Source organism: Idiotropiscis lumnitzeri, chromosome 1, assembly GCF_059441095.1.
Source record: "Idiotropiscis lumnitzeri isolate Australia: NSW breed Sydney's pygmy pipehorse chromosome 1, RoL_Ilum_1.0, whole genome shotgun sequence".
Lineage (NCBI taxonomy): Eukaryota > Metazoa > Chordata > Actinopteri > Syngnathiformes > Syngnathidae > Idiotropiscis > Idiotropiscis lumnitzeri.
In genome coordinates, this window is record NC_142391.1 from 36,436,327 (window position 1) to 36,457,547 (window position 21,221).

General features: G+C 41.8%; 1 protein-coding gene across 3 annotated transcripts in view; it reads right to left on the reverse strand.

Annotated features, from left to right (window-relative positions):
• LOC148344484 (tetratricopeptide repeat protein 28-like) overlaps window positions 1-21,221 on the reverse strand; it is a 183,603-nt gene that overhangs the window by 2,335 nt on the left and 160,047 nt on the right. For 2 of the 3 annotated variants that reach the window (XM_088298637.1, XM_088298654.1), the window contains 16 exons: window positions 20,466-20,989; window positions 15,682-15,791; window positions 11,443-11,572; window positions 11,130-11,348; window positions 9,043-9,208; window positions 7,345-7,485; window positions 4,520-4,664; window positions 4,233-4,412; window positions 3,586-4,130; window positions 3,163-3,410; window positions 2,938-3,062; window positions 2,630-2,861; window positions 2,266-2,342; window positions 1,052-1,075; window positions 242-371; window positions 44-151 (listed from right to left, as the gene is read on the reverse strand). In XM_088298637.1, coding sequence (XP_088154763.1) covers window positions 44-151; window positions 242-371; window positions 1,052-1,075; window positions 2,266-2,342; window positions 2,630-2,861; window positions 2,938-3,062; window positions 3,163-3,410; window positions 3,586-4,130; window positions 4,233-4,412; window positions 4,520-4,664; window positions 7,345-7,485; window positions 9,043-9,208; window positions 11,130-11,348; window positions 11,443-11,572; window positions 15,682-15,791; window positions 20,466-20,989 — 3,104 coding nt within the window. The remainder of the gene's footprint in view (window positions 1-43; window positions 152-241; window positions 372-1,051; window positions 1,076-2,265; window positions 2,343-2,629; window positions 2,862-2,937; window positions 3,063-3,162; window positions 3,411-3,585; window positions 4,131-4,232; window positions 4,413-4,519; window positions 4,665-7,344; window positions 7,486-9,042; window positions 9,209-11,129; window positions 11,349-11,442; window positions 11,573-15,681; window positions 15,792-20,465; window positions 20,990-21,221) is intronic. The other variant, XM_088298645.1, reaches the window with a different exon arrangement.

Below are 21,221 nucleotides of genomic sequence, written 5' to 3' on the forward strand. Positions count from 1 at the left end.
AACATACCCAGTATGGCATAAAAACAAGAAGACAAATACAAACCAAATAGTGCCAGCAGAGACTGCAGGGCAAAGTGCAATGTGCGGCGGTTGGCGAGCTTGCCCGTTTTTAGCACCACTTCTTCTTGGCCTACCTCACACAAGTCAAACCCTGCATGTTCATGCAACGATAAATACATGTCATCTCAGTAAGTTATTGGATGTAATGAGGGAAGCTTCAAGTAGGAACAAGTTCACTCACCAAGTGCTGCCAAAAACTCATGGCATCCTGGAAGTCTCCAAAGTTGCACACTAATGGACACCTGAATGGGCTGGAGAGAGAAGTCCTGTTCCTTCTCACCCGTCTGGAGCTGCACTAGCACCTGGTGGAGCTGGAGTAGAAGAAGAAAGAGGAAGAACAAAAAAAAAAAAAAACAGTTTTGTCTTTAAAATTATCTCTTGTTTAAATGATGAGCATATTGTTTTTGATGATATGCTTTTGGTATGTTTCTATCTGTCTGTTTGAGCCACAAAATTAGACTGTAAATGCAGATGATTTTTTTTTTACCAACAAATAGCTTTATTTCGCATTCACTTAAGTTCATAAAATGCACACAAATGCAAAGCTACTGTATTTACAGGTGGGTGTTAATCTGTTTCTATCAGCTATGAATGGGCTTTCAAGGCAAGAGAACATATTAGCAGGGCACATGGCCTGGCCTGTTTCGTTTGGGGATTAGCTCAGAACAGAGACACCTTTGTCAACCTGATGTAACTGTTTGAGGAGTACACACGGCTTTGCTCGAACTAAACTTTTACATCATAGCTTTATTGATTCTACCACCTTGATCCATTTGGCCGATCAGCAATGACCCAACAATGTCAAACAGCCTAAATGCATTTAAGAAGAATAGCCAAATTCGCAATGGGAAAAGTCGTTGACTTCATGAATACTGATTAACAAATTAAAATGTGTCATGCAGTTAATTCCAATACGGTGATAGTGTTACAAAAGATTTAGCAGAAAAAGGCAAGAGTGGGATGGATTGCAGGTTGGTGAAGGCACACTTACCATCGCCACCATATTTTTAACAGCCTTCAGATTGCACAGCAGAGGAAGGGGAGAGAAAATAGCATTTTTATTGCATGCACAAAGAACAGTTCACAAGGGTTTAGGGTCAATAAGAAGGACAACAATGGACAAGAGACTGAAGTGTGTAAAATAATACCCTCAGATGCCTGATGTCACATACAATATAAATCTTACTTGAAAACCAGATATACATGAAGTCACTGGTAGTAGCTGACTTCACTCGGTCAAACCAGCTAGTGATCGATCCTTGCTCAGAGAATGGAGGTGTGAATGTGAGTGTGAATGACTTTCTGTCTCAATGTGTGCCTTGTGATTGGCTGGTGTGGTCTGGCACTTGCCCAAAGCCAGTTGGGATGGGCACCAGCTTCCACTTGACAATATCTTATGAGTGTACTGTGACATAAAAAGAGCTGTTTCTAATATTTGGCCTTCTAAAGTACTGAACTGAGGCAACCGAAATATTATAAACACCTCTCAGTGTACATTTAGTCTATTATTTATTAGTTTAGGTGGCGGGTGACTGTTAGAACGATGGCATCGCAGTACAGAGAGTTTGATTGCGGCTCCGGCTTTCCTGTCTGGAGATTGCATGTTCTCCCCGTGCCTGCGTAGGTTTTCTCAGAGTACTTCGGTTTCCTCCCACATTCCAAAAACATACTTTGTAGGTTAATTGGACACCCTGAATCACCACCTTGGTGTGATTGTGAGCACGGATGATTGTTTGTCTTTGTGTGCCTTGCGATTGGCTGGCAACCAGTCCAGGTTGTACCTCGCCGACTGCCCGAAGATAGCTGGGATAGGCTCCAGCACGCGCACCAACCTTTTAAGGAAAAGCGGCTCAGATAATGGATCGATGGATTTATTAGTTTGTTTTTTGTCCGTTGTGGTGGGTAGCGGTTTACTGTCTTAAAGCATGTGCTTACCTCACGTTACACAAAAATGCGGATACAGATTATTCTCTGGCGTCACATGTTTGTGCGTAACACAAGTAGACTTTAGATAAAACCAGCGCTTGGAGTAAAGCTAGTTAGGCTTTACTAGCGCATTTCAATAGAGATTAAACTGAAGCTTGAGGTGCCCGTGCAACGGTGTGCATCCAGTTCTGACATAACATGGTTATGCAATGACAAACTATATAAATTGTGTGAAGCCTCCCCAAAAATATGTAGTGCAGAGTGTAAATGGGTCCATACCCGATTGATGAGCTGCTCCCCTGCCTCTGAAGCAGTAATGAGTTTGCACAAAGCCTGGAGTGCTTGTGGTGGCAGGCCTGAGGGACAGGATCACAGTCATTTTTGTCAAAATAGCAGATTCTTTAATTAGATACAAGCTACAGACTGCAATTTTGTGTTTCATCAATGCTACATTTCAGTTGCTTGTGCAGTACGTAAATCTGAATAAAGTATTTTTATCACAGTAGACACACTGCAAATGTTGTCCAGATTAGATCAAATTTGACCAATATTTCTTTTTAAGTTTTGCTCTTTGTCCAATATGATTTTTTTTTTCATTGATTGGAATCTATTGGTTGTCTGATACTAACTTTTTAGTACTTACCTAGAAGTGATTGTAAAGTGGTACTGCACTGTTGGAGTCTGTCTCCTGGGTCAGCAGTGGGAAAGAAAACAGCTGCAGGGATACCAGTGCCTGCAGAGCCAAGGCGGAAGCCCACAGCAGTTAACAAGGCCTGCCACCCAGGGACACCGCCAACTTTATTCTCCACACTTTGCTGGGATGTGTACATTGAGTTACGTTGACCATTCTGGATCCTTTGGAGAGATTTTTCCACCTGCAAGAAATACAACAGTAGTATCAGCATCATGGTTTTCCTTATAAAGTCTTTGCTGTGTGAGTCCATGACTAACCAGGTGGAGTAAAACCCTCAGAGCATCACGTGCACGTTCCGGATACTGCAGAATCTCTGCTAAAGCTTGTCCAATCAGGGAGGAGGGACTGTTCAGTTTCACATCACTGCCGATAAGCATGTATCCTGGGCAGAAAATATAACTTTAAAGAGACCATACTAGGTATTTCGATGTTTAAAAGTATTTTCCATCATTTGTTATTGTCATTATTTTTGTAACACCAACCTGCCCAGTTGGAGGGGTGTGAGTACTGCTTGCTGCTCTGTACAGTTTTCATGGAATCAGCAAGGGCAGCACTTGCCTTGGTTCCGTTCAGAAGGGCAGTGTAGAAGGCATGGACAAAAACCTTGGAGGCTGCCATAGGGACAGGCCACAGGGACACAAGAACACACTGCGCTCCTGCAGCCAGGAAGGACCGTGTCAAACCAACAACACCGTCGGCTGTCACTTTGCTGCTGGACTCAAGGTAGGAGCTTATGACAAAAAAAAAAAAAAAGTTAGATTAAGAAACATTGGAAGAATTCAAACCATTTTATTTTAACTCTTGGAATGGAATACAATATCCTTTAAATGTGATGTAAAGTATATCATTCATTCACAATATCTTGATTTTAAAACAATTTAGAGATCACCAAGTACTCCACCTACCCAAGAACCACCAGCTTTACGGGTAGTCGAAGGTCCAATATATCCGCAGCTGTCAAGAGAAAATCCTGTAAGGGCGGACTGTCGCAAATACTGTCCACATCACTGCTGTCATCTTGCATGTGGTGAGAGTCGGGATTGGTGTAGCCACTTCCAACTGATCCCTTCCTGCCTCGACCGCTGCTTCGTCTCCTTGAGCCGGTCCCTCTACCGATTGTTCCCCCTCCCACGTTAGCGCTTGCTGCACCGGGTGCGCTTTCTGGGTTTGGAGTCAGTACCAGAGCAGCCAATTTCCATGAAATGTGAGTAGCAAAGTGGGCACACTCTGCTTGTGTGAGGGCACTCATGACCCTCTCTTTTGTCGCTGCAGTGCCAGACAGTGGTTGGCATCCTAACAGCTCAGCTACCATAAGAGCCTCCTCTTCTGCTGAGGGCATTGGTCCCCACAGCCAGCGGTCCATCACTGGTGAGGGCAGCCTCGGGTTTCCTACCACGGCTGCCATTGACACCCCACCACAGGGAGCTGGTCCAGAACGCCGGGCGTGAACCTAAAGTCAAGACAATACAAAAAGGTTGACGGTCTAACACAGTATGCCAGTAAATACGAAACAATTGATGTCAATTGTGACCATCTGAATAAAAAGTTCAACCTTTCCACTGGATCCGAGGCCCTGGATTGAGGGAACAGCAATGAGGCTAAAACGCTCATATAGATACTCATTGGATGAGCTTCCTTTCAGTAGAGCAAAGGGGATAAGATAAAGTTCTCCCTCCAGCACCATGACGAGTTGTCTGTGTCGGCCCACCGGACCACTCAAGTGCATCAAACCCTGTTGGATAAAATGATAAGCGTACAGATGGACAGTTAGAAAAAAAAAAGATGTGTGTTGGCTTATGCATCCTTCAAAACTCCTAAACTCAGAAAGGTAACACTCACCCCCTCCATAGGTGCAATGAGCAAATCATAAAGTGCCCTGAGAGGAGGCTTCCCGAGGTTGCTGGAGCGATGAGGCAGGGAAGAACAGCCGTCTTTGGCAGGTGACATGGTGTTACTGAACAGGCTGCTCATGCTCTGGCAGCTCCTACAAAAGCACGACATATCAGACTGTAAATTAGACATTCCTCCCGCGTCTCGAATTATATTAGGGAACTTAATCATCTTAATAAATATGCTCTATTGTTCAGATGAAGAAAACATTAAATGGCTTTCGAATTTTAATTTTTTACAATTGCCAATTTGGAATCTAAAGTTTGGAAAAGATGACAAGATAGACTTGTTGAAATCAACTTTTGTTGTTACTGTTGCTGTTTTCGGTCCTGGTGCCAGGTCATTATCATGATTGTTATGTGTCTTATATGCCCATGCGGGCTGAGTGTACTATTGTACGCTGTATGACACAATCATGAAAAATAACAAATGTCAATGTGAACTGACCATGTTATGGAATGACAAAGCAAGTCTAAGTCTGGGCAAAGATTATTTCATATACAGTGTACATACATACATACATACATACATATATATATATATATATATATATATATATATATATATATATATATATATATATATATATATATATATATATATACATATATATATATATATACATATATATATATATATATATGTCCATTTCTTAGATGTGTAGAGATATGCTCTAGCAAGATACAAAAGTGCTGCCACTGCAGTTTGGGGGGATTTTAGTGTTCTTGATGAGTTACACAACAATCTGATCCCAAATTCTAGTTGACTCCACAAGGTGGCAGGATTGAGCTTTGGTAGTTTGCAACTGAGCTGCTATGTTACATTCCAATTGGGGTGATTTTTTTTTTTGAGGAAGAGTAGACTGTCCTCACAGTTGTCCATTTAAAATATTGTCCAAAAGCAGAGCAACATTGCTCAACTAATGGATTCTGTAAAGAGTTAGATGAATTTGACAGAAGATGTGTTCTACTTTGGCTCCCTGTGTCATCAAGAAGACCCAACACACTGGGAACTTGCTAATGATGGCCATCGGGTAAAAAACCTTTGGTGCATCAGGAGCACAGGGCCAAGTTTTATTGCCACACTTGTCACAAGCCTCCATCTGCTCTTTTGTCCGAGGTTCAGCCAAAAAGCCTCTGTTTAACCGTTCTGGGAGCCTGAGGCCACTTGCTTCCCTAAAGCATCACTCATTCACTCACTCACTCACTCACTCACTCACTCACTCACTCACTCACTCACTCACTCACTCACACTCTCTCTCTCTCTCTCTCTCCTTCAGCCCTTGGCAAGAGCCTCGATGGAAAGCAAACAATCATTTGTTAGCCTGACAGGATGGAAGAATGAGAGAGGAGGAAAGAGATAATCGGAGACAAGATGTGTGTCAAGTGGAGAGAGAAACAATGAAGAGAAAAGACTCCAGAGCATGTTTACGATGGTTTACTTGTGAGGGAGCGTAATTTGGGGGGGAAAAAACAACCTAAAAAGTGAAACTGGAACTTAAAACAAATAATGAAAGTAATCTACAACCCAATGTAAATTTGATATATCATCTTTCTAACAGCATTGGTAATTACCCAAATCATATTTGATATTTCTGGAATAGCTAATCATTCTAATGATTTTCTAACCATTAACATTACCAGTGAGTCCTAAATTGTATTGTTATACAAAATGGTAAACAAAAACAAGTGAAGCGCAGAATTATTATTTACGAGCATTCCTGAAAGGAATTTTTTGTTTCAGGGGTGATTGTTTTGCATGATTAATTTCTGATCTCAAAGTCCAGTGGGCTAGCACAATTCTGGATTCAATTGGAAATTTAACATTCCTGTTCGATCGGGCAAAATGTCAAGAGCGCTTCGGGATGACAGATGGCCATTTCTAGTTTTTATAAGAGAGGGGCTCATCAGGGTAAAAAAAAAAAAACGCATATAGAGTAAGGCAAAAGAGCACTTTGCCATTCCTGTGCATTAATACCTGTAAGTACTGAGATCTTTAAATTTGATTGGCTCTTATTAAAATACCAATTTAAACCTTTCTGTGACTAAAAGCAGTGCACATGCAGGTCATCATAAAGACCCAAAGAAGGTTTCTTTGTCTTCCTTTGCTGAGATTAATGTTAGGCTCCACAGCACAAGGAGCTTTATTATATTCCCTGGCTTTTTTTTTAACCCCCCCCCCAAGAATGAGTGGATTATTACTGGGAGCCCATTAAAGGGGCTTAATGAGCACCAAGACTCAATTAAAGATGGAATTATCCTCTCATCAAAGAGAAGCTCAATAGAGGACGAGGACAAGGAAATATGACCCAGTCACACACACATTCACTTATGTCTATAATCTACTGGTGTGAACTACTCTTCAGCACCAATGTGAATGAGTACCTTGCTTAGTATCACTAAAACAATGCTTTGAACAGTGAACTCCATACGGTCTTTAATGTGTACCAAAATGCAGCGAGGGCAGATAAATACCTAGACACCTTGGTGTCAAAGTCTGGTCTGTACAGTATATGCACACATGGACCCAACACATCAGAACAGACAGATGATAGAGGCTTTAGAGGCTTGGCTCTACTCCGTCAATTTAATAAAGGGATTCACATGCTGCCTCTGCATAGACTGAACAAACAGGAAATCACTCCTTTCACAGATGAACCAGTGAATCCTGAACCAAAGCAGCTTTCCTCTTTTCTTTAGTCAGTAGACCTCTACGGACTTTCTATCTACTCTCCATGAGCGCACATGTCCAGATACTTGGAAAAATGTTCCTACCTGTTGAAAAGATTGTTTCTGGACACCATGCGCAAGAAGCCGGTAGGATCAGTGACAGAGTTAAGCTTGTTGTTTAACTCCTCAAATTGTTGGTCCAACAAATCTCCCGCTTCACTCTCCGTCTCGCTGTTTGAACACCCTCTAAAAAAATAAATAAATAAATAAAATAAATAAAAAATAGAGAAAGAGAGACATGAAACAGTCCCCGTCACTGCAATATGGGCACAAGAACTATACTACTGCCAAAAAGACGATATAATAACATGCATTGTTTCCCTGAGGCTAAATGAAAAAAATATTCGTATATGCCTAAAATATCGACAGTTCAACCCACATAGAGATGGCCTAAATTTACTTGGCTTGGTCCAAAAACCCTGCCGCAGTGTAATCCTTTCATTACAATGCTGATGATGTTGATCCAGCCATTGAGTCAACCACCCCCGCCCGTTATCTCTCCCTTCTTTATATCCATCGGAAAAAAAGAAATCGCTTCATGCAACGCTATAATATCTTACTCCTATTTGAGTAATTAGAGAGTAAAAATGAACATGCAACAGGAGATTTATCCACCTGAACTGTGAGCTACAAACATTTAGAGGTCAAAGTTAGTATTATCGATTTTATCTTTAGAAAAATGTTGGGATGTGTTTGACACTGTTAAAGAGAGTATCCTTTAACAGTATAGTATCTCCATTTATTTTGTCCGTGCAGCGTAAAATAGGCCCAAGTAATATACATAGGAAAATATGGTAAAATATCAAAACTAGTTTTTACACTAGATTTACACCTCTGCAAACATCAACCACAATAATTAATAAATGAGTACCTCAGTGACGGTGTAAGTCAAAACAGGTCAATTTAATAATTCTATGGGATTGGTTTTGATTCAAATCTTGAATTGGATCTTATTAAATTATTCAGATGTTTTCACTTGTGAGTTTACATATTCCAATATATTAATAAGAAATGTCTAATCAGCAACATCCTTTCCTCTCAATACACTTCTATTTTTGCACACATCCTCTCTCAAGTCTTCATTCGACTCACGATGTGGTTTCACAGTAATAAGGGTGCTGCTTATCTTTTCCTCTACAATGGAGGATGAATGGGCTCGACAGTGTTGCCATATTGTGCCCATTCAAGCGCATGTTGAGTGTGCAAGCTTCCCGTTGGAGGGGTAAATGAGCTGGTAATGGGGGAGGAGGCCCCCAGCCTGTTGTAGAGTGGAGAGGCAGGTGTCATGCAGGCCACCTGGTCAGTGCAGTTCAAACAGCAATTGCAATAAATGTGAATCATGTCAAAAGCAATAGAGACCCATGGATTGTAGCGGTCAAACTGTATTCTAGGTTTACTGTAACCTTGCCACATTTACCATGCTCCTGGCTAAATACCCTGATTAAAGTTAGGTCTTTGATTTTTTTTTTTGTCGCTGCATCTTCTTTTTAAATGTCTCAGCTTGATTGTTTCATGTCTTGGGATGAGAATGGCCAATAAAAGAGCCATCATTCAATCTCACTGGAAAGAAGGTTTTGTACCAAAGCTAGGAGTGTGAGCAATGGCGTGGACTAACAATCACTTTCGACAACTCACGCACTTAATATAACTCAGTGGAGGAAAGCCTCTTGTTGAATTTGTATAGTTTTTACACATTACATTTTTGCATGACAAAATAAGTCAACTACCTCAGAACAGGCTCACCTGCTGTAATATGATTCAACTCCGAGGGCCTCTCGTGCACTGGCGATGTGCTGCTCCAATGATGAGGCACTGACTACCCCTCCACCGCCGCCACCTCCCTCCTGGAATTCTGAGCCTACTTCTGACATGCCTTCACCCAAGTACACCTCATGGAACTTCAGGATGCCTATGGAGAGAAAGAGAGGACCCATATATGTAAATGTCATTTTCACCCTCCATAAACTGATGGTTTTCTCCTCACCAGGAAACAAATGTTGACATTTTGACATGAATCATAATTTATGATTAAGCCAGAACTCGAAAAGGACACCTTAGGGGCAAATGCGGGGTTTAGGAAATCTAGTCAAAACTCTGCATGAACTGTCAACTGTGAAAAATTAATTAATAAACCAGTCCATAATTTATTGTTAAAAAATAATAACACCGGACTTCTGCTAGTCAAAACACAGTGCTCCTTATTTTTGGACTGTTCATTGCCAAGGGCTAAAACCAAGAACATAAATAAATTAAACGTTCAACCCTCAAGTATTTTTCTCATAATAAAAAGAAAGTTTGAGTCTGCAGAAGATACCATGTGCAGTAGTGTATCTGCGGGAGATAAATTAATAAAACGCACTCCATTCAATAAAATATAAGCGTAAGCTGCCTTTGCCATCTGGTAAACATTATGACAGCTCCGCTGACTTTTGAGGAGTAATGTACACAGTTGGTTGGAGCAGCACATGATGGGAACTGGAGTACAACGTCGTATTATGTCAATGGAAACGTGTGAGTTTATTGAGCTGGGCATTTGTTTTATGTTTTGTGTTACCTTAGTACGCATGGATTTACAATGTCCATTCAGGCTAGGAAGCTGTTATGTGATTTACAGCTAAGTAATTACAACATTTGTATCCCTTTTTCATGAGTGCAGCCCCTTCAGACAGCGACATGTTGGTGTACCAGCTGGTTACCAAGGAATGCCAGGAAGTGAACAGACAGGCGATTAACGAGCAAGTGGTTCCCTATTAACTTGGGACAATATACAGTGCTTTGATAATCTCTATTGTCCCTGAAGAATTGCCTTCATCCGTATCAATAATTCTCGAGTTCCAAGTTCATCAGGTTGCCTCTGAGCTGGATTTGATCAAATGGTAAAGCTTGGTTGAATGGGACACGGGTCATGGCTTTTATTTCCCCTTTTTTACAGCAAGGATCAGTAGCAAAGAGCTCAGTATGGCAATCGTGTGACATGCGCTAATCACACTCAAAGAAAAAGGGTCCGCTTAAGACGCTGGAATTTCACGACTCATAAAAGATCAGGCATCTTAGTGCCACTGCCTGAGTTGGTGCGACCCAGTAGTCGACAGGGGATGAGAATGCACTGCACCAAAAAAAAAAAAAAAAAAAAAAAGAGTTGAAAAACTGAAGGAAACTAAGAAAAGCAGGGTGAGGGAAAAAAAACAACAACCAAGAGATGAAAATAGATTCTATGTTCAACAGAGATGTGTTTAGCTTTTGACAGGTGGGAAGAAACTGCCAGTGTTGTTTGGCTCTGTCGCTAACAATTAGCATGGTTCACAGGCAGAAGCCCTGTGGGGGTGGGGAGGCAAAACCCAACAGTGAAGTGGCAGGTGGGGCTACAGCATGGTGTGAAAACTGGCCTCCGTGAACCCTTTGCTCAAAATAACACGAGAAAGTTTGAAAGGGCACGGAAATCACTTTATTTCAAACTTGAGTTTCCTTCGGTCTATCTGCACGGTAAATTGAGAAGTGAACATTTTACTTTCAAAAGACTATATTTGGTCCCAGTAAACAGAGTGAAATTTTAGAGTAAAATATTACGTGTAAAATTCAGCATAACAATGACGCTGAGAATTGTACTTGGTTTATTGGGATCTAATATAGTCTTTTTAGAGTAAAATGTACTCTATAAAATGTACTTAATACAGGGTGTACACATTTTCCCTGGAATGAAATATTATTAAAAAAAAAAAAACTAAACGATTATTTGGTGAATTGCCAGAATCAATGCGTATATAAACCAGCAACAAAATCTGGCGAGATATATGTTGAGTAAACATACTCCAAGCCAAGTCACTTCTTACCTGCTCCTGGGGCTAGTAGCCAACTGTACAGGTAACCAGCAGCCATGGAAAAATAAAGTACCAAGGCCCTCTGGCTGTTGACGGTGTCCAAAATGTGCTCCACTGTAACTGGAGTGTAGGGATCTGAGTCCTGTTGGCCTGTCTGCCTTTCAACCAAAAGGTCAGCGAAAGCTCGTGTCCGTCCACGCTCTGCCACCGCCAGAGCCTCATCATGGTGGCCTGGAGTGTGCAGACATTGGTACTCAGAAAAACAAAACACCCAAAACATAGCAGTCTTATGTAACTGACAGGAATTTTTTAGAAGGAAACATACCTAGGCTCACAAGGACCCTTTGGAGAGCCTGGTAGCAAGAAGTTTGCAGGTCAAAAAGGGAAAGTTTGTAGTCTGTGCTGTGCTGTGCTTCATGTCTGATGGTCTCGAATAGTGCAGATGCCCGGTACAGCTGCAGACAATGAGATAGCAATAAATGTAAGTCATTGTCTTTTTGTTTTTTATTACTTGAACTATAAAATTATCTGGTTTTGAGTCATTGAGTGTATATCAAATTTTGATCAGGTGTCAGGGCTCAGAGCTTATTCAAGGTAAAATTCATGCACATTTGCAAGGTCATATTAAAATTATGATCCGTCATGTATAAAGATGGTAAGACTGCAGAGGGGTAAGAAATCCAAGTGATTGTTTTACCTGATTTAGTTGCTAGTTCCTAATTCAGATACTTTAAGGACTGCAAAGCCACCATACGTCATTATGAAATTTGGGACCCGTAAGTTTCTTTCGACCATAACAGTGTGTTAATAAAAAATGTGTGAACTGATCAAAAAAATGCTTTAGGCCACAAGGTGGTAGCATCACACCTACCCGATTCAACCTGGTGGCCAGCAGTATAAACAAGGAAGCCGCTTGAATTTGTTGATGAATTACCATGCAACTCAAGTGAACATCTCTTCGGGATTTATTTGAATGGACGTGGAAAAGGGCAAACCATTATCTATTAATTTTACTGTATGTGGGCAGTATCCTCACACTGCTTGGCATCCCTGTGGTTTATGGATGATTTTTAGTGTCAAATGTTGGATTTCGAAGAGCAGAGAGATGATGGAAAAGCGTAGTGGTGGGGAGTGTTGCACTTTGTCTAACAGAGCTGGCAAGGAGTGCTGATTCATTGAAGCCTTTATCGATTTCCTATTCCAGCTCCAATGGCCATGCTGTAGGATGACCGAAAGTGCTACAGAGCCACTCTCTTGGAGTTCTGGCCATCACAAAGGCTAAAGCCCCCTGCTCACACTGCTTGATCACGGCCACACAAGACAAACAGCTGCAGTAAATAAAGGGTTGCAGCTCAAGGTGAAATGATTTGTATCAACAGTGTTTCGATTTGAAAGAGTATGTGTGTGTGAGAGAGAGACAGAGAGAGAGAGCGGGAAGAGAGAGAGAATTCTTATTAGCACACATGCATAGACTGTAGCTCATCTGGAATATCCCAAGGTCATGCTGCAAAGTCTGTCAGAGGGAGTGGAGAGTAGAGATCAGTAGAGAATCTGTTAGCTCTGCTGCGTTCGTGCTAGGAGAAGAAGCTGCGAGTCCCTGGGTGATTCCGCTGATAGGGCTGTGGGCTGATTACTGCAGTGCGAGTTCCATTTGTAAGATTTTGCAGACACCCCTTTAAAAGTGAAACACATTTCTCAAAGCGTCTTGGCTGCCAATTCCAGATGTGTGATGTCTATGGTGACCTGTCGGGCTGCGGTCCAGACAACCGAGGCAAATTCAAAATGTCACGAACTCGAACGTGGCTTTTATCGGACATGTTAAGTAAATGTCAGTGTCATACGGGACCAGTGATGCGAGTTGGATGCACACGCTCCTCTAGTCATTTCTGGAAAAGACCTCCTCCCCTCGGGAAACGTCCCTCAGACAAATTACATCAACGGTAAACAAAATGTTTTATCTAAGGAAAGGCACTGAAATTTAAGTAACCGTCAATTTATTGATTTTTATTGCTCTTCTGACATGTGGATGTCAAGTGCCTGTCAGAGGAGTATTGTTGTACTGATTAAAATTAACACAGGTCAATCCGAGTGTCAGAGTGAACAACAGGTCCATACCAATGATTTTACATATAGAGCGGATGAAGAATGTGAGGTCAAGTGCTTTCATTCTCCACATATGCTTTATGAATATCAATTTTAGGTGAGGGTCATGGAATATACTCAGGCTAACACATTTAAGAACAACGATTGAATCGATAGGAGAGATAGGACAACGTATACTTGGAAATGTTATCCTTGGTTCTGTAGATGGAAAAATTGATTGCATACAATTTTTTATGCTAACATGGAGCTGTTTCAAATTTTAACCAATTGACCTGTCAATAAAAATCTGATACATGAGAGTAATTAGATAATTGAAAAATTAAATCTGGTCTAATCTGTATATGGATGATAGAAATCTGATGATGGAGAGACTCCTGGTTTCCATGGTTTAAGTCAATTGTCAGATTGATTTTCTTGCTAAACACCAAATATTAGTATAAACCTCGAATACTACTAAAATACAATGCATGGACATGACTCCAAGGCCACTTCCACAAAGTAGGACTAGATGTCTAATACACATTTTTTTCGTTAAATTTGATCTTTTTGTTGTCGTTCACGTTACAGAAACAAATGCGACTTCTAATGTGATCATCATGCGTCTGTGATGTGACACGCATGTGCATATTGCACGTCGTTGAGAAAATAAAAGTACCACTGTTATTTTAAATGATTTTGCAGATGCATGGACACTTGTCTGTCATCTCCCAAATGCTCTCCAATTCAGTGAGGAATGCATATGATGACGTATAAATCGATGGATGAGGTGATGTCATACCCAAAGAGTTTCAGTTTACAGCAAAAAGAACTGATATTACTGCAACTACTCCTGCAAAGGGAAACGAAAGTTGTAGTAGTCCCTTTGCAAGGGAGTATCGTAGCATCCATTTGTTTTGTAGTACTGGGTTCTGTGAGAAGATATCTGATGGACGCCCAGAAGCAGATGTGGGTTGAATGCCTTGCTTAAGGCACAACAGTAGTGCTGGTATACCAGGGAACAAGACTCTTCTTTTTTGAGTTAAGAGCCTTTCAGACTAAGCTTCTACCATTCTCATTCGTTTATTAATTTAAAAGAAATGGACTATAACAGCATGGAGCCTCAGAAATAGATCAAACTATTGATCAGACGAAAAGATGACAGTTTGTCCTATCATGTTACACCTCCTTGTCAGATTAGTATACCAGTACCTTGGCAAAGCACTGAATCAATCAGGCTGAAGTAAAAACTCAAGATGGCGTTTCAGATGTGCGAAGAAATCTGTTGCAACTGACTAGGATATGACATTTTATTTAACTGGATAAAATATACTCAATTTGACTCAAGAACACTCATCCTCGAGTCAATATACGTCACTTTGGTCTGAAATTGAAATGGACCTGAAAACATTCAGAGTGGAGGATGGACAACACGTCTTGCGACACAGATGTGAATATTTTTAAGAATTATGAGGGGAAAAAGGCTTGTACTAGACAGATTAAGAAGATGAAGAAAGCAGCTCAATAACATCCCGATAGCCACACGTAAAATAAATAAAACTGTGGCATATGGACAGACTGCAGCAAGAGATGTTAAGGGGATATTACATGCCTGGCAGGTGGGCGGTGAGTTGAACAGGGGAGCGTGTGTCTGAAACGTGTATGTGTGTGATGTGGAGGCCTGGGACCGTAACAATACACACAGACAGAAAAGTAGTCTTCAGACATCTGTCTGCTGGGATGCCAGCGTTTACCAATTCAACACACGCCACACCATAGTGCCCGTAGACGTGTTCTAGCTATAAAGCAGTCATTGTTTGGCCTGAGGCGGCACGGTGGGCCACTGGTTAGCACGTCCGCCTCATAGTACAGAGGTCGTAGGTTCAATTCCAGCCCTGGTCTTTCTGTGTGGAGTTTGCATGTTTGCACCGTACTTGCATGGGTGTTCTCCGGGTACTCTGGATTCCTCCCACATTCCAAATACATGCATGGAGGGTTGATTGAGTGCTTTAAATTGGTATGAGTGTGGATGGTTGTTTTTGTGTGCCCTACAATTGGCTTCCAACCAGTTGAGGGTGTAGCCCACCCATTGCCTAAATCGCAAGAATGCCTGCAACAATCGTGAGGATAAGTGGATTGGAAAATTTGTCTTAAACTATTCACTCTCTCTTCCATTTGGATTCTGTACACTGCGGCATGCTCCCTACATCCTGAATCCCACAAAGAGGGAGTAGAGGCAAAACAAGCATCGGTGGTGTTGATGATAATTTATTTATTTATTTTTTTTTTAATATTCTGAACTGTCTCGATGTGTGATGGCGTAACAAGTTAGCGTTCCAAAACGATTGGCATGTAAACCCATTTGAAGTTCAATGAAAATGTTTGAGAGGCAAAATACAAATTTTACGTCCCAAACAGCGATGCGAAAACACTTGATGGCAGTTCAGTTCAAGATAAGTTGAACAAAGACCATTCGATAATTCACCTGATGTTGGGCCTCCTCCAGATTCCCGCTGGCCCACAGAGACAGCCCCAGACGATGCCGGATCTTTGCCTCCTCCTCACGCCGCGCCAACTGCTCTGCAAGCCGCAAGCCTGCCAGAGAGGGGAGAAAGCGTGAGAAGACGAGCGTCGGAGGAGGCAGAGTAAAAATTATTCAGAACAGGCGGACTCGTTCGAAGGAACAGATGTAAGCGTGGCGTGTTGCTGACGTTCTGCCCGTGAGCAGGTTTAAATATTTGGCCTCTGTTGTAGGCTGCAACTCACACTGGGACAAGCACTTTGAAAGGCACACATTAATAGAGAAAGGCTGTTCGCCAATCAATGCCGAGGATCAACAGACTCAGCAAACACAAACACACACTTAATGCTCACACAACAAAGCACATAATTTCATGATCAAATCTACAAATGTTTTCAAACCATCAATACCAAATAATGGATCTTTAGCAAAGTATAGCACTTTACAATGTATGTACCTCAAAAAATGGTTTCGAAAAAAATTGGAAAGATGAAATTGTTTGGCACTCCATCGCTATCTATGCTAATATTATGAAGTTAAGAAAAATCGTCACAATTTAATCCTAACATTCATAATCATTGCACATGTACATGTGAGCATGTGTGCAATGTAAGAGGTGACTCCGCATAATAATTAGCAGTGGGAGATCACCTTTCATATTCCAATCCTTCAATGAGTGACATGTACCTCACATCTTTGCATATATCCTTACCCAGACTGCCGGATACTTTGGTCCTGCCCAATTACTGAGGAGAAAATGCTGTCCAACTAAAGAACAATGACAGGGGCAGGGAAATAAAAAGACCGGCTTCTGGACCACACATCACAAATAAGGTGTGAAATGCACTGCAAACAGTCAGCAGGATCCAATAATAGTGCTTCGGGGAAGTCACTTAAATGCACTTATAAGTGTATTCTCTTGCTTATGTTATGCTGAGTCTAGACATGCTTTTGGTCAGAGCAAGTAGAAAATGGGCCAAGCCACGCTCATACTGACTTTTCCCGGCACACTGGAAAACGGTCTGTGGCCGGAGAAGATAAGCCAAGAACAGAGAGCATGACCTGAAACTATTCCACAAACTTCACCAACACACCACGTAACGGCAGACTTCATGGCTCCTCTATGGCCACGCTAGCCGGCACTCTTTGAAGCCTGATTCATTCCACCAACAATCCTCTACCCCCACTCCCCTTATCTTTCAACACAACCTCCCTTTGTCGGCACGCCCGTCCTCTTTCCCCTACGCATCGGCTGTGCTCATCTTTCCCTCTACTGCCACCACTCATTTTCTCATCTCTATGCCTCCCCTCTACCTGTTTCATCTCGACTAGGGCGGCAGTGCTCACAGGGCCTCGGCACTGTTTAGGGCTCATTAGGCGCTGGAACAAGAGAAAGGAAACAGATCTAAATTATCCTCTTCATTCTCTGACAGCCTCACCCCTCATTCATCCCAACTGTAGCACTGAGCCTTTCATCTGTCTAGACACACACCAATACACACACACACGCACACACACGCTTAAAGCCTCTCCTTTTCTAAGCTGCAGCTCTGTTATTGTTATTTTATGATCAAGCCAGAATGTCAACCAACTCTATGTTTTCTTTATTCTCCATTTGGCAGGGAAATAATACATGTGAATTATGACTCATGCCCATCTCTGATTCGCTTCTCTGCCCGCCTGACATCTTTCTTTTCGCTTACTCCCGGTCTCTCTCTCTCTTCCAAACGCTTGTGTTCCCTCTGTTCTCCTTCTCTGTATCACTCAGTGTCTGTCACTGTCACCAAGCAAGCCTTCGGTGCGCCCCGCAGGCACAGTCACGTTGCAACGGCTGACACCAAGATATGGCTGTGCCTGGCTACCCCCATAGAGCTACCACAGAACACGTTAAGGGCGACTTCACAGATGGATGAGAGAATCTCTGCAGCCCCCAAGGATCCCATACCTCTGGCTTTAGACGCAGCTTTTATATGCAAATATAGCATACTAATGCATGTGGAAAAGACCACGGAATCTCATGTAGGCACGACTATTGTATGAGGTACAATCAAGGACCTGTCAGGGCAGCATTATTCTATTGAACAGTGGTTCCCAACCTTTTTACCACCAAGGACCAGATCATGATAAATCAGATTTTTCGTAGACTGGCGACCAGTTACGGGTGTACCCCACCTACCGCCCAAAGACAGCTGGTATAAGCTCTGGCATGCCTGCGACCCTACTGAGGATAAGCTGTTCGAGTAAAGGATGGATGAATGGATGGATGACGTTGTTTGGGGGTGAGGGGGCGATGAGGGGATGAGCAGTAGGGGGGTGGCAGGCCAAAAAAAAAAAAGAAAGTTTTGTTTTCATATCCTTTTTTGCGGCACAGTATCAAATGAACCGGTGGTTGGGGAACATATTGAGGTGTGAATTAATTCACTTGTGTTTTAAATGTACTTGAGAAAGGGCTGCTTGTACATAAAAGTGCTACAGGGCCACAAAACTATTTGATTATTTGTTGTTCTATTAATGAAGCAAGCAAGTAACTGTGTGACATTTGTTGCTTTAATAATGGAATTGATTTAGTGACACTATGCTATTAATTTGCGCGATTTTTTGTGGCTTTATAATGCATGGGAAAAATTATTGGGACACCTGGCTTATACGAATTATAGAAGTGAAAATAAAAGCAGATAAGGAGTTGGACATGTTTCAGCTAACAGCTTCCCCTCTTCAGAGAAGACTGTGTCTGTGTATTTTTTATCCACTGGCATAGAAGATCATTTGTCAGTTTAGAGGTCACTTAATGTTGAATGAGAAGGTCTGGCTCACAGTCTCAGGTTGATCACAAAGAAATTTGATGCTCCCACCATTATTACGCTTTCTGAGGGAGTATTACAGCCATAAAGAAGGCAGGCTTGAGTAAAAGCTTTCTTTAACTGTTGCTGACATTGTTACGCATCAGATGCTGTGTGCGTCATCGTGTAAAAGCACACACAGTTTTCCTGGATGGGTAATGTGTAAAATGCGAAGCGTGCCAAAAGCTAAATATTCATTTTTTTTTTTTTGTTTTGATTTTTTATTTCATGCTATTGTTCAACATCTCTGTGTTCAAGAGACCACAGAGCTGTCAAGCGCTGACATTTTTTAAAACTAATTAAAGACGATAATTTACATAATTGATCGTGATTAATTGTGTTTTTCAATTCCATTTTTTTACAAAGCTTGGAACAGATATCTAACTTGAGTAAAATCTTGGAATTAAAAAGCGTGTATTCCTACTCAGACTGTTTTAAAAGCTTTCTTTGATCTTTGAAGACAATTCTTTTCCTGTAAAATACAGGAAAAACAGTTGAACGATACACCAAAGACGTATAACTTATATGGTATTTGAATTTGGCTCTGCTAAGCGAACAAATTATTTTGGAATGAGCCATTGAGCTATTTTTTTGATAAAAGTAAAAATAAAATAAAAGTAAAACTACCTTAAAGTCTGTCTTTGCGACAGTAACTCTCCTCTAAGTTTCACTGCACAGTGAGCAGAGGTCAGCTGCTACAGGAAGTAAATACAACTGAGTTAACTGAGTAAATTGTTTTTAGCGCCTTTTAAAATTTTAATTAATCTCCATAGTTAATGCTTAAATTTGACAGCCCTAGACTTTAGATAATATGATATAGTAGCCTATATTTTTCCTTCTAATGGATATTTATTTGGAAACAAACAAAAGTATGTTATGGTGCAGAGCTTGAAACTAGCAATAGAAGTAAGCAAACATGCACACACACACACACGTGTGCGCTAACACACAATCCAGACTTTGTGGTCTGGGTAGATTGACCAGAAATAATTGGCTATCAAGTGTAGTGAAGCCAGAGTTTGTTTCCACAACCAGATTGAGGAACAATACAAGTACGGCAATGGGGGGGCAACAGGAGGACAGAGTGGAGGTTGAATGAGCAGTCACCTTGGTTGCCATTAAGGTTAAAAAAGCAGGATCTGACGATGGGCTATGAGGTTCCAACTTCCAAAGATCAATAATAAATCATAATAATAATCACAAATAATACAAATAACGCCTATTTGGGTGCTAGAGGAGATATATTCTGTGGATCCTTTGCGTTCACTCCCTGCAGGGTAAGCTATGACTTCACATTGGAGCTGCAATTTTCCTGGATTCAACAGGGTTTGCTCCATAAAACAGTGGGTGTTCCTGAGCAAGAGGTCTCTTAATGGCCATGTGCAAAGCTAGAGGAGTGGCTATTTAGCACACATAAATGGGGGACAACCTATCACATCTGCACTTGACTGAATCAATTTTTGAGAGGCCAAGCTGGGGGTTTTCTTTTTATTATAATCTGACATGTGGAATGTGCCACTGTGTGCAAAGATCTTTTGGCAACTCACTGCAAAGAAAACTCTGCGGAAAGTAGATACAGAGGTGGCTAGGATAGACGGCAGTAAACAGGAAAAAGGCTTTGGCAAGCATCCACGTAGGTTTGCGCAGACGCAAACACTGGAATACCTATACGACAAGAGAGACAAGGGCGGATGCATAAACCGCACCTTGAATCCCCCGTGCACTCATAAGCACAAAAGCACAAACACACATATAGAGCCACACAAATGTGCATATCCTAATAAAAATGTAGCAAAGGCTTAGCAGCAAATAGGCTGTGAATTTTATATTCATGAATTCACAAACTCTAAGCCTATCAGCTCGGGCAACAAAGGCAATTCTCATTGCTGTTCCCGCTGCCTCACTCACCTTCGTGCAGGTACATGACAGCTTGTGAATAGTTCTGCAGTGCGTGGTGTGTTCTCCCCAGGCTGCCATAGGCTAGTGTCTTGGCAGCCAAGTCATTAGTCTGCGCTGCCACACTTAGATGCTGCTCTTGGAACACAACTGCTCTCTCGTAGTTTCCCAGAGACTCATAGGTAAGCCCCAGGTTTCCATAGGCACGGGCTTGGCGTGTGGTACTTCCAGCTTCCTCCGCAATCTCCAGGTCACTCTGGTGGCATCGCAGCGCTGTCTCATATTCTCCCATCGCTTGGTATACGGCCCCAAGACCGCAGCTGGCGTCACCCTCCAGTAGTCGATCTTGGGTGTCACGAGCAATGACCAGTTGACGCTCTAGACAAGAGATGGCCTGCTCATAATTGCCCAACTGGCTGTGGAGCGCACCCAGTTCACCGTAGGCCTGAGCCTTGACTCCACACTCTCCCAGCTCGTGCGCCACCACCAGCCGCTTCTCAAAGCACACCAGTGACTGTTGCAAGTTTCCCATTGCCCTAACAAGAGAAACACAAAGTGTCAGAAGCTGTGTTTGACATAGTTTAAGATGAAAAGGATCATTGTTTGAAAGAAGTCTCTCTCCCTTCTGGGTTGTATACAGTGAGTGCAGACAGAGGTGTATTTATTCCATTCTCAACTTTTAGATGTCTTTCATAGTCTTCAAACATTGACTGTAGCTCTCACAGTCTCAGCGATATCAACAATTGTTTAATGCCAGTTCAAAGGGTA